General features: G+C 41.7%; 1 protein-coding gene across 2 annotated transcripts in view; it reads right to left on the reverse strand.

Moving 5' to 3' along the window:
- Positions 1-17,905, reverse strand: part of LOC118093456 (prolyl endopeptidase FAP) — a 47,588-nt gene that overhangs the window by 9,135 nt on the left and 20,548 nt on the right. For both annotated transcript variants that reach the window (XM_035132580.2, XM_035132591.2), the window contains 10 exons: positions 17,008-17,052; positions 16,207-16,311; positions 16,034-16,104; positions 14,665-14,718; positions 14,359-14,480; positions 10,457-10,504; positions 7,858-7,956; positions 6,590-6,659; positions 4,825-5,019; positions 535-589 (listed from right to left, as the gene is read on the reverse strand). In XM_035132580.2, coding sequence (XP_034988471.1) covers positions 535-589; positions 4,825-5,019; positions 6,590-6,659; positions 7,858-7,956; positions 10,457-10,504; positions 14,359-14,480; positions 14,665-14,718; positions 16,034-16,104; positions 16,207-16,311; positions 17,008-17,052 — 864 coding nt within the window. The remainder of the gene's footprint in view (positions 1-534; positions 590-4,824; positions 5,020-6,589; positions 6,660-7,857; positions 7,957-10,456; positions 10,505-14,358; positions 14,481-14,664; positions 14,719-16,033; positions 16,105-16,206; positions 16,312-17,007; positions 17,053-17,905) is intronic.

Consider the following 17,905-nt stretch of genomic DNA (forward strand, 5'->3'; position numbering starts at 1 on the left):
ACAATTAGATTACAGTTTGCCCAGGTTTAGCCATCATGATGTCTAAAATCAGGCATCCCCAAACTGCGGCCCTCCAGATGTTTTGGCCTACAACTCCCATGATCCCTAGCTAACAGGACCAGTGGTCGGGGAAGATGGGAATTGTAGTCCGAAACATCTGGTGGGCTGAAGTTTGGGGATGCCTGTCTAAAATGGAAGCAAAAAGATTTCAAAGCTGTCAGCCACGCCAGAGGAGGAAGGGAAAGCATGTGATCTCAAATCTCATCTATGCTCAATCTCATAATGCTAAACTATGGTTCAGCATTATCTCATAAAGAATCAAGCCCAGAAGAAGGACAGTGTTGATGCAGCTGATGTGGTGATTAAATCTAGTATATATTGCAGACATGCAACAGTTTAGATGCCCCATGGAGAAGAATGAAAAAGCGGGGGCCGTGCATAAGAAACCTCCATGCACTTCACCAAGGCATTTACAAAAGGAGCTGTAAACAGAACAAGGTTAAACAAGGTTTTTATTTTAAAAAGTATACATACCCATCCCCATATGGCTATCCTTTTTTCGTCAATAAATCCCATGTCTATAAACTTTCTGTTCAAAAGAAAAATGTTTCGTTAGTTCAAAAAACAAGGGTGATAAAATAGCTTTTGTTTTTGAATATTTTGGGGTTCCATTAAGATTTGTTGTTGTTGTTACATAGCAGAAAATTATGGTTATTGCTCTAATGAATTCAAACGCTCTGTGATTTAAACTAGGGTTTGAAACTGGTAGTGCTGAACACAATGGGACACTTTGGATAGTAACATGAAACAATAGTTTAGTGCATTATGGGGAGGCTCAGTACTCTTCCCTGTCTTCTTCTGCTGTGCGACAGGAGGAGGAGATCGAAAGCTTCTGGTTTTAATTTAAACTAACCAGAATTCCCCCATTGCATCTTGAATTTATACAAGCCAAGATCAAACTGTGGCTCGCTATGTTTGGATGTGATGAGGAACCCTGGTTATCTTAGAACTGATCTACTCCCTCTTGTGCGTATGCTTGCAAGATTCTTATGCTACAAAATACTTGGTGTACTCAACTTCAAATACTGACTCAGTTTTCATGAAGAGCAAGGTACTCTGATGATGGTAGCAAATTATCAAAGCATATCCAAAGCCTGATTCGATATCAATAAAACCTTATACCAGGGGTCAGCAAACTTTTCGGTCCACTGTCCCTCAGACCTGGGGGGGGGGAGCGGACTATATTTTGGAAAAAAAATATGAACGAATACCTATGCCCCACAAATAACCCAGCGATGCTTTAAATAAAAACACACATTCTACTCATGTAAAAACACCAGGCAGGCCCCACAAATAACCCAGAGATGCATTTTAAATAAAATGACACATTCTACTCATGTAAAAACATGCTGATTCCTGGACTGTCCACGGGCCGGATTGAGAAGGCTATTGGGCCGCATCTGGCCCCCGGGCCTTAGTTTGGAAACCCCTGCCTTATACAGTACCAACAATTCAAATCAATAGTTATGACCTATAAAGCTCTAAATAGCTTGAAATTTCAACATGAGTTTGTGATTATTTTATTATTGTTTTTTAAAGTTCATGAAAAGTCCTCTCTTTCTGCCACTCGATTTCCTCTCTTTCTGCCACCTCTCTTTTCATCTGCTAGCCACACATACGAAATTAAGACAAAGACTTCATGTTGCCCACCCTTGTAATAGACAGACCCCAAATATTCCCCCCATTTTAGGACACGCTCAAAACCCTTTTGCCCTGGTATTTTCCAGTGCAGGACAGTAGCTACCATGAGGAGAATCCCAAGTTGAAAACCTGACCCATCTATTATGAGTGGTTTTAGGCAACTTAGTCTCTCCCAGCAAACCCACATGGCTGATTTGCACAGGTCTAAAACTTTTCCTCTGAATAGCTCAGTAATGAACAAGGAGAAAGATTGTGCATATTTGTAGCTCTCTAGCTAAAAGAATGAGGAATATAAATGCAGGCAGAAAGGTACTTAGAGAGAGCTGAGATGGGGAAGATAACTGGCAACTTAAAGCAAATTACTGTATTTTACATTACAGCTTCTGGAGAACGCATAAACAATATTTTGGAGAGTTTTGCCGGCTAAATTACTTGGGATTATTTACACCAGATAATCTAAGGGGTTTTTCCTCAGATGCCAACCACAAGAATGTCTTCATTTCTAAGTTGGTTTTGACAAAGCAACAAAAACAATACACAATCCAGAGAAGTAGTCAACAACTCTACAATACAGTACATTCATTCCAGATTTTGCCTCAGAGGGTAATTCTGTATTGTCCGTCTATTTTTTGGCTACAATACGAGCTTATCCACCATGTGCTTTTATGTATCAACATTGCAACATATTGTATTGATGTTTTCATCAATAGCATTTGCTATTGCTTGTGAGTCCTAGTGATTTCGTCTGTAGTTTTTGAGCTTGAAGAGAACCAACATGACCATGGATTGCATTACTAAAACCAGGGTGCAGTGTGCTATATCTAAATAGAGTTGCAGGAAGGTGCCAAAGGGGCCTGATTTGACACGTTCTCTTAAAGCAGCAGCCACTTCCATGAAAAATGTCAGAAAAATAGCTAAAGACAAGCTATGAGAAGGCAAGTGGTTAAAGAAGAGGAGGAAATGACAGAACAGCAGAAATAAGTAGGTCAAGCAACTGTTTGCTATTCCCCAGTCTGCGGCTTGCTGTTTTAATTATTATTACAAAATAAAAAAAACTTGAGGAAGCCAAATTTCAAAGAAAAACAAACAAGGCCATTTTCACACCAGGAACCTCATCAACCTCCCTGAGGAGGAGCCCAGACATAGCAAGTGGGCAATTCAGACCGGGTGGAGAGACCCGGCAAATTTCTCTCGCCACAGCATTCTCCAGCGGAGTTCTTGGCCTTTGCAGTTACCTGTTGATTGCAGATTTGGAGCTGAAAAGCTGCAACCATTCTAGTACAAAGCACACTGAATGCACACAACAACCAGAGTCAATTGAATGCGTGTTTTCAGACACATTTTCCTTTTATTTTGCAGCAAGTTGAGCCATTTACACACACACACACTCTTCTCAGATGTGGGCAGCCTCAGATTTTTCTTTTGGGGGGGGGATGTTTCCAGTCTCTCTTGTATTCTTATTGTTGCACACCATTACGATATCTGCTAATGTTTAGTTGTCTATAAATTTCCCAAATTAAATGAACGAACGAACGAACGAACAGAAGAGCAGCTTGGTTTTACCTTAACCTAGGAGGACGGGCACCCACCACATCCTCTGTTGTATCTGAACACTTTAGAGCAATTAAAGCCAATTCATAAGTTTTATAGTTACTATAAAACAAGGCGTTCTTGCGTTGTGCAATAGAAAAGCAAGTATGTGATGGCTAGGGGGTTCAAAATAGTGTAATGTCTCATCTGTGTCAATCTTCGTTGCTGGTTGTTTTTTTAAAGTTAGGTTAAAGCAACATGATTCTTGATACGAAGAGGAAATGGAAGAGTCAATAAGCAGAAAGAGGACATAAGAGATACTGTAAAACCTGTTTAGATAGGCATGTTATCAGGTATATAGATCAGAGGTGTTGGATACCAGAGTTCATGGGTTCTATTTCTGACTCTGCTATTCAGAAGCAACCCTACATCATTTGCAAAGCCCTTTTACCAACGGATTGTAAAAAATAAAATAAAAAATTCAAAGAGGTTCGCCAATAAAATAAGGTGCAAAAGACTGATTTGTTTCAACTGCAGAATTAGCAATACGTGGCACCCTGTAGCAGGGCCACTTCTGCAGACTGAAGTGGTTGAATGGATGCATATGACGTAAGGGAATATTGCAAGGAAACGTGTCCCAAACCATTAAGGGCTTTATATACCAATGGTAAAACCTTGAACTTGGCCCAGTAACAAATTGGCAAGCAGTGAAAATCTGTGAGTTGAGCTGTTATATGCTAATAGGGTCTCACTCCTCTCAGCAACCGTGCTGTAGCATTCTGCCCTAACTACTGTCATAGCTGCCAAGTTTTCGCTTTTCTCGCGAGGAAGCCTATTCAGCATAAGGGAAAATCCCTGTAAAAAAGGGATAACTTGGCAGCTATGTACTGTTTCCAGGTCAAGTATAACAGAAGCCCCACATACTGTACAGTGCATTGCAGGAAATCATTATTGAAGTCACCAATGCCTGAACTACTTTGGTCAAGCTCTCCCAATCCAGGAATGACCACAGTCACAGCTGCTTCTAGGCACCACTTCAGTGGGAAAGCTGGATGCAGAAGCAGCCTCTTTCATTAAGTAATGCCCATTTTGCCAAAATGGGGTTACAGTATTTGCTCAGTGATAACGCCCCCCCCCAAAGTGACCAAGTATCTCATGCATGAAAAGCACTCCCAGATGTTTGTTAGTATATCTAAATTTGAGGTGTTCTTTGTAACATTCCCAGAAGAGAACGAAATTTGAACTAGCATGAGAAAATTCAGACAAATTCATAGAGAATAGAGCTACTTATTCATGGAGAATCTACTACTTTCAGCTCCTATGCTCTACCTCCACTGTTGTACACCAGTGAACATCAGTTGCTAGGAAGCGCAGGTGGGGAGAATATTGTTACTCTCAGATTCTGCTTGTAGGCTTCCCATGGGAATCTAGCTGGCCATTGCAAGAACAGGATGCTGGACTGTATGCAGCTAATATTTAAGATGCCACATTTGTCTAGCAACGCGAGCTATATCAGCACAATACAGAAGCCACATAGTCCTTTCTCTTAGAGGCTTGCAATGTAGGTTTGCAGAACTGCACTGCTTCCCTTACCTTACAGCTGAGATCTGATCGTCAACTTCATAAACCCCAAGTTTCCGATAGACCGCGTATAACATTTCATCGCCTTGGAAGGCCGTCCCCCTTCCATCCACGAAAGCCACCACAATCTCTTCTTTGCTCGCAAGGTAGGTCGTCCAGCTAACCCCAAACGTGTGTTTCACGCTTTGACTGCAAGGTCCTCCATACCTGCAGCGAAAATTCACAGAATCTCAAATTCAGCGCTATGGACTACAAAACACTCCCTTTTTATTAAAGGAAAAAGGAAAGGGAAAAGGAAATGGTGGCAAAAAATAAAAAATCTTTAACAAATACAGAGCCTAGGCAAAATGGAATCACTCAGGTTCACACCTGAGAGGGCTTGGGCATGTTGCCTTCCTTTTTGTTTCTATGTTGTGGTACATAATATATTGTTACTACATAAGGTGTTTTGTCACGTTGCATTGCCTAACACAGGGCCGGGGGACCTGGGACGCTCCAGATTACTCCAGCTCCCTTCAGCCCCAGTCAGCTTGGCCAATGGTCACATTCCCTTGTAGGAATCTGCTGGGGGATGTATAGCAGATGATTGAGGCATGGGGGGAGTGAGTGTACAGGAGGCTGCAGTCAAGGGATGGAAAACAACTGAGATTCCCACACTCACATTCTCTATCCAGGCAGACAAGTGGCATTATAACACTTAGGAACACCTTCCAACCAGGCAAAAGCACTTGAGGTAGATCCAGAGCAAGGCTGGTGAGGCATAGCCTTGGACAGAGATGTAGCTTGGGAAGAAGAGTCCCAAGGACCAGATAAAAGTGGCCCTCAGACCTGAGGTTCACCAGGCCTCATCTTATAACTACTATTTTAGTAGTTACTACTCTACAGTTGGGACTCGGGTGGTGCTGTGGGTTAAACCACAGAGCCTAGGGCTTGCTGATCAGAAGGTTGGTGGTTCAAATCCCTGCAATGGGGTGAGCTCCCGTTGCTCGGTCCCTGCTCCTGCCAACCTAACAGTTCGAAAGCACGTCAAAGTGCAAGTAGATAAATAGGTACCGCTCTGGCAGGAAGGTAAACGGCGTTTCCGTTGGGAAACACTGCTTTAAATAATAAAACCTACATTATAGTCTACCTGTATTTTATGACATGATTGCATCACAATCCTGTTACCTGCAGCAGTCATATTGTTTCCCATTAGTTTACTCCACAGCAAATTATTATTGGATGAGAATGGTCTTGTAACTATTTTTGTATACCAGAAAACTGCAATATTTAGTGCTCCGTACGCGGGTGGCGCTGTGGTCTAAACCACAGAGCCTAGAGCTTGCCGACCGGAAGGTTGGCAGTTCAAATCCCCACGACAGGCAGTTCAAAAGCATGTCAAAGTGCAAGTAGATAAATAGGTACCACTCCGGTGGGAAGGTAAACAGTGTTTCCATGCACTGCTCTGGTTTGCCAGAAGTGGCTTAGTCAAGCTGGTACCACTCTGGCGGGAAGGCAAACAGCGTTTCCCTGTACTGCTCTGGTTCGCCAGAAGCGGCTTTGTCATGCTGGCCACATGACCTGGAAGCTGTACACCGGCTCCCTCGGCCGGTAAAGCGAGATGAGCGCCGCAACCCCAGAGTCGTCCACGACTGGACCTAACAGTCAGGGGTACCTTTACCTTTACCTTACACTACAGTCATTAGGCATGAGCGTATTTAACAATAATTTAACAACAAATGAAGCAAAGTTATGTTAAAGAAAAGAAGCAAGCAAGGATAAACACAATTTTACATACACTTGTATGAGAAGGGGATACTTCTTGGATTTATCAAACCGTGGGGGGAGCACCATTTTGTACCACAAGGCTGAGGGGAGAGAGAGAGAGAGAGAGAGAGAGAGAGAGAGAGAGAGAGAGAATTACAAATTGTGAATGGTGGGGATCCATCACCGCATCTCGTGACAGCGAATACTGCAAACAAATTGTGCATTTTGTGATGAAGTAGTTTGGGGTGGGGGGTGGGGTCTCTCCTGAATCACTGGTGCATTAAGTTTCATAGAGTGACCTTTCCCTCATGTTCTAGTACTATGAGGGAGAAAAGACGTCTCTGTGTCCACTTTCTCCACAATAGGCATCATTTTGCACACCTCTACCATGCCCACTTCCTGCCACAGTTGCTGGTTTTCCAAATTAAAAAGGCCCAGTTGTTGTAGCCTTTCTTCACAGGGGAGTCACTCCAGCCTCTTGATAGTTTTGGTTACCGTTTCCTACAATATCATTCTGGGGGTGGGGCAATAAGGACTGTGCACAGCATTCCAGTCACGGTAGGCATCCTGCACTGCTCAAGGTGACAAACTGCCATGTTTCTGTGCAGTTATGGGGCTTCTTCAGATGACCTGCTTACGAGTCATTCACCCTGATTTGCCTGCACAAAGCTTATGTGGGGGTTAGACTATGGGCTTCTCCGCACTTCCTCTTTCCCGTAGAGAAAAGCACTCTTTAAGGTTCAGTCGGAACAAACAGCAATTTGGGCTTTCCCCGGATTGCCATTTGTTCCAATCTCTCTCTAAAGAGTGGCTTTTCTCTTGGGAAGGAGCAGGGCAAAGGAGAAAATGGTTGAACCCATGCTTTCTAGTCAGGGCACAAGCAGATGTGTGTACAAGCCCTATGTCTACTTATTACTAAACATTCGTTCTGATTTCTTTGCAGGGAAAGTATATGACAAAGAGCATTCATCCTGTTTTGCTTGTGCTGTGGTTATACATCTTCCTGCATACCACACTTTTCAGTGCAATTTCCCATCACTTTCCCAATTGCAAGAAGTCTCTTTAAAAAAGGGGGGGAAAGTGGGTTTGTTGAGTCAGGGTGACAGAACGCTTTAATCCACTTCAATTGTGCCAACTTGCATTTCTGGTAGGTGACTGGATCCTTGAATCCTTGGCAGTCTGGAAAGGACTACAGTTACCAAACATGAAGCCTTTAAATAGCTATCATATCCGCTGCTCTTCTCTTGTCACTCATAATGTAAAATCAATAGGGGAGGATACATAGTCTATTGTACTTACTTATACCATCCACTTCAAGTTTGTCAAAATCTGTGGTAGGCATGCTGATCTTTTGCAGAGAAGATTCCAAATCCCTGTTGTCTTCCAAAACTTGAATTTCTACATAGATGAAAATTTAGATTCACAATACATTTGCCATTGGTTAGCATTCTTGTTATCATCATTACTGATTTCTGAATCTCCTTCCAAGTTTGTCCTATGACATTTCACAGACATATCCTCAAAAAAGAAAGCTAAAATAATTTTAGAAGCGGTACAAGAACAACCGAGTATGGTTGCAATCTAATTATTACGTGACAGGACACAAATAGAGAATACATGTCAAATCTGCTAGAGTCATGTGTATAAGTGAATATCCTGTATGCAAATAGCAAGCAGCTGTGTGGTTTTAACAGTAACAGAGTGTTCTCTTCTATGGAGGAGAAAATGGGAAAATATTTGCTGGGACTAAACCTCCTTGGAGCTATGATAACATCTATTGCTGAGTTAGGATGTATCGCTGGGTTGTGGTGCTTGACAGAGTGTTTTTAAACCCTCTCTGGCAGGCATAAGCAAACTCCAGATGTTTTGGGACTACAACTCCCATCATCCCTAGCTAACGAGACCAGGGGTCAGGGATGATGGGAGTTGTAGTCCCAAAAACATCTGGAGGGCCGAGTTTGCCTATGCTTGCTCTCTGGGGTTTGAGCAGGAAAGAGATGTAATATGTAGAAGAGACAGGAGTGGTAGTCTTTGAAAGAAAACTTTCAAAAATCTATTAAGTAATGAAGTAATAGGATTAAGTACCTGAAGTGTTTAATGTGTTCCATCAATTGATTAGTTAAAGGAGCTCACTTCCCCCCCCCCCCAAAAAAAGGATCTGTATAGATTGCCCTATGCTACAGATGTATGACCTAAGATAACACCAGACAGTGGTAGCACATAGCAAAACAGTTACCGCTAGATTACATTGACAGCAACACTCTCCCCCTTACCCAGCACTTAGGGAAACCACTTCCTGGTCATGAAATACCAGAATATTTCCAGCGTAACCATGAACAGGAAATACCAGAAAACTTAACAACTGACTTAGTTTTGCAGGCAGGGCAATGCTTAGACTGCTATAAGTTTAAAGGCAGGCAAATAGGCCACCCGCCTGTATTTTAACAAGCCTGATCCTCAAAGAGGGAGAAAGATAACATGCACAAGATGAAGGATCATAATAAAGCGGATGGCCGGTAGAAAGTATCTGGAAAATTCACGACTGGCTGCTTATATATCTGGCTGTGTATGAAACCCTGGCCTTTCTCCACCATGGGCCATCAGTTCTGGGTAGAGCAAATATGGAGGGGAGAAGGGGTCAGGATCCACCCCACCCTACACAGGTCTGTTTCAACATCTGAACTGAATTGAACTGATGCAAGCTACTGAAATGAATAGGCGAAGGTCTGCACCTGCGATGCCAGGCCCCCCATCAACGCACATGCTCATTCTGCCCAGAAGAAATGTTTCTACACGTGCTGATTGCATGTTATAATGTTAATTACTGTAACACTTGAAGCAGAATGAACAACGAAGGGAAAAGAATGCAGGTGGGCAGAACGTTCGTTTCATGAGTGTTTTTTTTATAAAAAAAATATTCTTAACAAAAGCCAGGTATATAAAACAGAGCAAAAAAAGACAGTCACGGGGACAACGGTTGCAAAAAAGAGAGAGAGAGAGAGAGAGAGAGTAGAAGCCGTGAAAATCTCTGGAACGGGTAATTCTAATGCTTAATTTTATGCACAGAAAGTGAAACAAACTTAACCTAACTTAAAAGTGCCTAAAGTGAAACTATAAATGATAAACCTAAATAAGAATTCTCTGAGAAGGGAAAATACCCTAGTTATAAACTTCAATAGGGATTTTCTAAAATGAAATGAAATTAAACAAACCTGAAATAAATAAATAAATAAATAAATAAACCTGACAGGTTGCCGGTTAGAGGGGTCCCATTTCACTGCCGGGTTTATTTATTTCAGGTTTATTTAATTTCATTTCATTTTAGAAAATCCCTATTTAAGTTTATAACTAGGGTATTTTCCCTTCTCAGAGAATTCTTCTTTAGGTTTATTATTTATAGTTTCACATTAGGCACTTTTAAGCTAGGTTAAATTTGTTTCACATTCTGTGCATAAAGTTAAGCAATAGAATTACCCGTTCCAGAGATTTTCACGGCAGGTATATAAAACAGGCAGAGCACACGTACTGTATCTAATCAAATTTTCTTCCCATGAATGTACTAAAAGTGCTTTGAGATCAAACTCAAAATGTCTTCATCTTTAAATTTATAGAGTTTTCCTGTGCACATGGCCCTCAATGTAGGTTTCATTTGACTGTAATAGGGGACTTAGTCATGGGTAAGAGTGCATAGGATTTCAGTATGTTTAAAAGCACGTTTAGGCTGCCCCTAAAGAATCCTGGGAACTGTTGTTTGTTACAGGGGGCTAGGGCTTGTTTCTCTGTGATGCATAAACGACAGTTCCCTTGCTTCTTTGCTTTAAATGTGCTTTAATTGTACGCTGTGGATCTGAATTTAAACCAATCAACAGGACACACAAATATGCATAGTGAAAGATACCTCTGTCATGTCTGCTCTCGTAAATAGTAGAAATGGGAATGCCTGGACCTGCGATGGTGATTGGAAGAAAAAGAGAATTGACATTGAAAGAAACAAGAACTGTTGGGGGGGGGGAAACACCCCAGAATTATTACTTCTGAAAATAGCAAGAATTTTGTTGGCTAGATACTTGCATGTAACATGTTCCTCTTTTGTTCATCACAGACAGTATTAACATGTAATACCAGTATACAAAGGAGCTTTGGGTGTTAGGGTGGCAGAAAGCACTTATATTTACACACACACACACACACACACACACACACACACACACACACACTGCAACATTAATCAATTCTTCCTTCCTGCCACATCCAGCTATATTGCATGCATTCTGGAGGGTCCTGCAATCTTCAGGAACCCTTTCGAAATTTTGAAACAGTGGTGCCTCGCAAGACGAATTTAATTCGTTCCATGAGTCAATTCGTTTTGTGAAAAATTCATCTTGCGAATCGCGGTTTCCCATAGGAAAGCATTGAAATTTCTTTTTTTTTGCCCATAGGAACGCATTAATTAAATTTCAATGCATTCCTATGGGAAACCGTGATTCACAAGACGATTTTTTTCGCAAAATGAATTCGTCTTGCGAGTCACCATCAGATCACCATCAGATCGCAAAACGCATTCGTCTTGCAAAAAATTCATCTTGCAGGGCATTCGTCTTGCGAGGTACCACTCTATCTATCTATCTCTCTATCTCCCTGTGGTCTTTGGACTTCCCTGCAGCTGCTATATGTGTGTGTGAATATATAAAGAGCAGCTGCAGGAAAGTGATGGGGGGGAGGATTTAACCCCACGTGGTCCTGACAAAAATCACACACACACACACACACACACACACACACACACACACACACAGAGCTTCAATTTACATTAGGACCACAACCTCCATTGACATCCCTCCTGATGATTGCAGCTTTGGAAAGGGAAGATTTTTTGACAGGACTATGTGGGGAGGGGAAGAGTTACATTCTCCTTCCTCATCTCCCTGCAGCTCCAATGCCAAGTTCACAGTGCTGACATCATACAACTCTACTGGGCCCTGAGACGACCATTTCCTCACTTGCTTTCTCACACAAAGGCGTCCTGCAGACATATTTGTTAACAATCCTTTTTTCCCTGCTTCTCCCCCCTCTTATTTCGTTGCACCTTTACATCTTAGGCACCTCCAAACCAGGAGCCTGCCTCTGACTTTAACCCTGTAAATGCCACGTTTGATATTGGTATTAAACGATAGCGCAGCGCACAGCAACAGTGGCTGAGTAACTATGTTTGATGTCATGTCGGCATCAACGGCACCTGTGCCAGAAGCGCTGCTGAGGAAACAAAGAAATGTTAACCTTTACATATTTCAGAGAATCTCTTTGCTCTCACAGATGAAGTGATGCCCAGCTAATAGTTACATAAGCTGTGCCCCAAATTACCCATGCACAAAAGGATCCGGAGAAGTTGTCGGAACTCATTTCTCAAGGTGAGCACATTTCCTGTGTGATAACATCCTAGGCAAGGATGACTGAAAGGCGTTATCATTTTATTATGTTTGGTTCTTTGCTTAGAAGGGGGGGGGAACTCTATTATTTGCACGCTTGAGCATCCGGTCCAGATCATAAAACACTGATCGGAGTAGCTATTTTCTCCTTAGCATGATCCCATGGCTACCGTCATGGCGATATTTCTGCCTTGTGAGCAGTTTCATGCGTTCTGTACTCATCCATCAATCTGTACACATCCAGATCTACTACTTAACGCTTGATCTCTACGCTTCATTAAACACCAAATGAGTCATTTTGGTTAGACTTTGTGATGCTTTTAGATACGGTTCCAGGAGAGCAAACCTGGTTGAGCTTATTTCAGAAATTAACACAGAAACCCTCTGGACGGATCTTTCCCCCTTTGCCGACTCCGTCAAATAAAACGTCACATGGCTCATAACAACTTAAAACTCGACATGCCAAGAGCTACTCATTAAAATAATGGAAGGCTACAGCCTTCTTTCGTGTTGGCAATTTGTTTCTGCCTCCTCTGGTTAGGAGGATCGAAAGTGAATTACAGTGCCTTGGAGGTCAAACCTTCAAGCTTTTGCAGTTTAAACAACCATGTAATGAATTAGATTGTTCTAGCCCTTATATGCATGATCTTAAATTTTCCTACTAGTAATTTAGGCTGTTAACAGAACCATTTATGAACAAATGTATAGAATGCTGTTATTATAAGCTGCCCACCCCCCAATCACAAGAAGCATACAGAAACTCTGAAAGGTGAGAGCAGGCTAGCTTCTCACAAAGAAGGAGAAGACAAGGACATGTTGCCTCATATCTCAGGTTCTGTAGAATTTCAGGGGAAGTGGGGCGTTCAACCAGTTCTTAGACGTGTATCCATTGCTGCACCAGCAAGGGTTCACTGGTGCAGCAATGGGACTTCTCTCTGTCCTCCCTGCACCCCCCCACCCCAGAATCTGCTCTGGAAGGTTCCTCAACACTCTGGAGCCAATCTGGAGGTCATGCCCTGTGGGGAGCTGCTTAAGGGGACAGAAGAGGATGGGAAGGTTCTGTTGCATACTCAGAAGTCCCTTGTGCCAACAAAGTTGCAGCGTTGGTTGGCAGACCTCAGTCTACTGCCCCTGCCCCACACTTTCTCGCGGGGCTGGTGATGTGGAAGCATCCTCCATCATATCTAAAGGATACAGGATCGCTTAGAACAGGCATAGGCAAACTCGGCCCTCCAGATGTTTTGGGACTACAACTCCCATCATCCCTAGCTAACAGGACCAGTGGTCAGGGGTGATGGGAATTGTAGTCTCAAAACATCTGGAGGGCCACGTTTGCCTATGCCTGGCTTAGAAGGTACATACAAACAGTGGTTTATTGCTGGTCCCTGCTGTCTAGTATATGTTGCCTGAGTGTCTCCCTTTGCCTAATGGCAGGGCCTGCTTCACTTATTTGGGTGATTAAGTCCCACTGAACTTGATGGGACCTACAGCCAAATAAACTTGCCTAGAATTGGGTTGTGTAATGCTTAGGAATCTAGCACCAACTTTGTGGATCAGTTAGTGACATTCAGAATGTGCGAAAGAAGTTAGTAAGCAATCTCATTCCCAACTGTGCTTTAAGTTTGAAAATGCAGAATTGATTTCAGTGTTACAACTTCCCATCAACACCGCAACCATTTATATAGTGCTTTTAAGGATTCAACTGCAATCATTACAACAACCTTGTAAAGTAGGCCAGTAATATTATCTTCAAAATTACAAAAGGGGGTGGGGGTGGGGATTGAGACAATCCTACATAAGGATTTCATGGCACAACTGGGATCTAAAGGGGGAGAGCATAGAATATCCTAGTTCAAAGCTTGGAATACCCTAGTTCAAAGTCTTCTCTTTAAAGCATGGAGAGCCGGCATGGTTGTGCTAGACAAAGGCTGCAGTCCGAACTCGCCTGAGAGTAAGCCCTATTGAATTCAACCAGGACTTACTTCTGGGTAGATGTGCGTAAGATTGCACTTGGGGGGGGGGGCAGGTTCAAATTCCCACTTGACCATAAAGCTCACTGGGTGATCTTGGGCCAATTACAGTCTTTCAACCTGGTAAACCTCACATGACTGTTGTTGTGAAGATAAAAAAAATGGGGCTTGTTTGAGAACCATGTGTGCCAACTTGAGGAAAAGTTTGCTATAAATGTAATTAATTATGAAGCCCTGTGCAAATTCACTCTGTCCCTTTGCTCCCTGGGGCTTTTATCCAGGTAAGTGTACATAAAACGGCACCTGTAATGTTCCATTTATTAATAAGGTGCTTTGAAGCAGAAATACCTGGCCAGTTCCTGAGAGAACAATGAGGATTTAATAGGCCCACCCATTTCACATACCGTAACAGAGCAAAGCATAATAGTTGGCATTGGAACTGAAGCTTGCTGCATAGTACTGGCACCTTTCTTTTCTTAAATAACAAGTAATGCACTGTCTTGTCCCAGGATCTCTTCTGTTAATCCTGCAAAACAGCGGAATTTAAAAACAAAAGCAAAACTTCAGCCTCAACCTAGAACGCACAAGCAGGCATGGAAACTAACACTTTATTGCTGCATGCGGTGCAACATGCATGCTGTTCAGAAATAACTTACTGGGTACGCCTCAGAAACCAAATGAACAACAGTGCAAAATGTTTGATAACTTACTTGTAAATATTTCTTCTTCCTGGATAGCCTTCAAATTCGTTGCTTGAATAGAATCTGAAAGGCAATGTATGTTGTTAAATAAAGCATGCTTTAATAGAGCAAGGAGATCGTGAAGTGTTTGTTGCCATTAGACATTCAACAAGTAGAGCCTACAACAAAATGTTGCAGCGTGCAGCGCTCCTGGTCAGGGTTCCAGCAAGCTAGCCATTCCCCCTTTCCCAACAGCAAGTCAGCATTCTGTGACCACTGAGCACGCTCAGTCCTCAGTAGGCTGTTATAAGGGGTTCTTCCCCTTAAGGTGTTTTCCTAAAGATTTGCTGTACTATTGCATACTGATAGCAAAATACCTGGATCAAGGCTAATATGTCCATATACACATATTAAAACTTTTTTGGGATAATTGTGCTACACTTCAAGTATTGCAGTCATCTTTTTTTTAAAGTATAGTTAAGATTGTTTAGAGGCAGGAATGTTATGTTACAGGTCTGTGTTACATAACTGACACATGAAATTATTCCGAGAGTTAGACTAGACAAAGAGGATATTTGATTTTTAAAGTCAGGTGCTCTGACTTTTAAACATCAATACTATTTAGGCAACATATAAAATGTGGCTATCTCCCAGTCGTCCACCGTCGGTAGAGCTTCAGATTTCCAAGTCCTTGCTAATACAATTCTAGCTGCTGCTGTGGCATACAGAAAAAAAGTAACATCTTTCTTTGGCAATTCTTTCCTTGTAATTCCGAGTAAAAAAGCTTCTGGTTTCTTAGCAAACGTGTTTTTAAACACTTCAACTCATTATAAATCTTATCCCAGAAGCTCTTTCCTCGGGGACAAGTCCACCACATATGGTAAAAGGTCCCTTCCGATTCTTTGCATTTCCAACACTTATTATCCTTTTTATGATATATCTTCGCCAGTTTCACTGGCATAAGATACCATCTATACATCCCAACGCAACATCAAGAGCTTTCCAGACAATACAGTGGTAACTCTGGTTGTTAATGGGATCTGTTCTGGAGGCCCGTTCACAACATGAAAAGACCGCAATTTGGCGCTTCTGCGCATGCACAAAGCGCTATTTAGCGTTTCTGCGCATGCGCACGCGCCGAACCCATTCCAGAACTTCCGGATTCGGCGCGTCCATATCCTGAAAAGACGTAACCCGCAGCGGACGTAACGTGAGGTATGACTGTAACCGTAATGGGGAATCCATTTTGTCTTGTCATCTGGAAAAGCCCTTGCAGATGCCCGACCTCTCAACATGTGGTTCTGCTATTTGTCTGAGGGAGAAAATCATTCTTGCATTGAACGCAAATTTTCATTGACAGGTGACATAACCAACACTCTGTTCTTGGAAGAATGCTTACATGGCGTCATCTGTGACTCTGTAAATGTATATGGCCTCCCACTTCCCACTAGTGATTGGGACAGCTTTTTCCTAAAAAAAAAGGGGGGGGAACACATGTAAAGTCAGGTGTCTTATTTATGGCAACTGTACTGCAAAGTATGTGAAATTTTAAATTTAAATTGCTTGACATACCACTGAGTCTTTGACGTAATGAATATGTTTGTAACCATCCTTGTCACTAAATATTTTGTAGTAAGAAATGCCATCTGAAGTGAAAGAAGGTGCTGAAACAAAGAACTGAGGCAAAAAAGAAAAAGAAACAAACAAACAAAATAAAATCAACTGTAGATGACAAAGAATCGAATACCTTTTCAGTCAGGTAAAACTGCATGGAGTAAGTGGTCCTTGTTCATATTAGGTTATTTTTACTTAAAAGCAAAATGTGTGAGCACATTGTTTTAGGGTGTAGTTTATTCTTTATTCTTGTTATGCCAATGACAAAAAGTATAATCTAATATGATCAATGGGAAAATTCACTTGGTCCCTTTAGAAGTGCTTTATGGTAAGAAGAAGTAAATACAAATGAGAAACCACATATGTGAACATGAGAATTGTTCCATTATTATGCTGAGAATTTATATTTTCATATAGCTGAAATATGCAAATACACCCTCCATTCTTCTACTACTACTTTCCTCCCCTCCCCAAGATGTTTCATTTCCATTTAAAAGACCATCTGTGCTTGTTACAAGTAAACAAAAACAGTTTTTTGAGTTGGAATGAAATTTGTGTCAAGTGCATGGATTAATAACTGTGAAAAGCAAAAGCCTTTGCGCAGATCAGTCAGGAAACAAGGCTACAATCCTAACCCTACTTAACTGGGAGGAAGATCCATTGAATTCAATGGGATGTTCTTCAAAATAGACATTGCTAGGATTGTACTGTTACAATATTTCAACAAAATCAGAAGTGTAAAGATAATAAAAATCGTACTCCACCAGCCCATCCTGTGTGACTTTCTTCTATATGTTGCTGCTTCTGCAAAATAAGAACAGAGGCAACTGTGTGAGGATGTGTGGCATAAGTGAAATAACTTCATTTAAAGGAGTACAATTTTCAGTCTGGACCCTGAAAAACAAGCACTGGCTTAGACGTTTTCCTTGGTGTTAATAGTCTCCATGCAGTGGAGAAATGGAGACATCTTTTTTACTGGCTTCCAGAAAAAAACCACCCCTGCATTATTGGTCTGTCCAAATGTGGTGGCATTTTACACAATAAAATACATTACTCCACACCATTCTTTTCAAAGCAAAGGTTGCATTTCATTTCAGAGCAAAAGGAAACACAATGCAGATTGGGAAAGAAAAGCAATCAATTATGTATCATTTGCAGACCAAAAGGAACAACAATTCGTTGAACATGAGATGAATAAGGGAACATTGGCAGTTTCTGTTCCCGTCTGAATTCCCTGACATCCCTAGTTCTGCTTTAGTCTTGCGGAACTTCTTTTTTAGACACAACACCAACATCAACTTGCCCCTGCTAAGCAATAGGTATTGTTCCTTTTCAAAGGCACTTCCAAAACATCTCCATAGTTCTCTGATTGTTTCTTCCAGCTTCGTTCAACTGTTTGATTGGAATGTTATGTACAAAACCTGATGGCGTGCTATTACAGATCAATACAATTACATGCTGATATTCTAAAAGTCTTTTAGTGTGTTTAAACATTGGCTTATGAATCACTTCAAAGTGCTCAGTGACCTGCCAAAATTAATGTATGGCTCAGATGTTTAGCACTCTAATTGCAAAATGAAAATGAAGTATTAGCAGGCTACGGCTGAGTGTTGCATACAACTCATTTATACATATACATAAGATGTTTATTTTCTCT

This window comes from Zootoca vivipara, chromosome 1 (assembly GCF_963506605.1).
Source record: "Zootoca vivipara chromosome 1, rZooViv1.1, whole genome shotgun sequence".
NCBI classification, from domain to species: domain Eukaryota; kingdom Metazoa; phylum Chordata; class Lepidosauria; order Squamata; family Lacertidae; genus Zootoca; species Zootoca vivipara.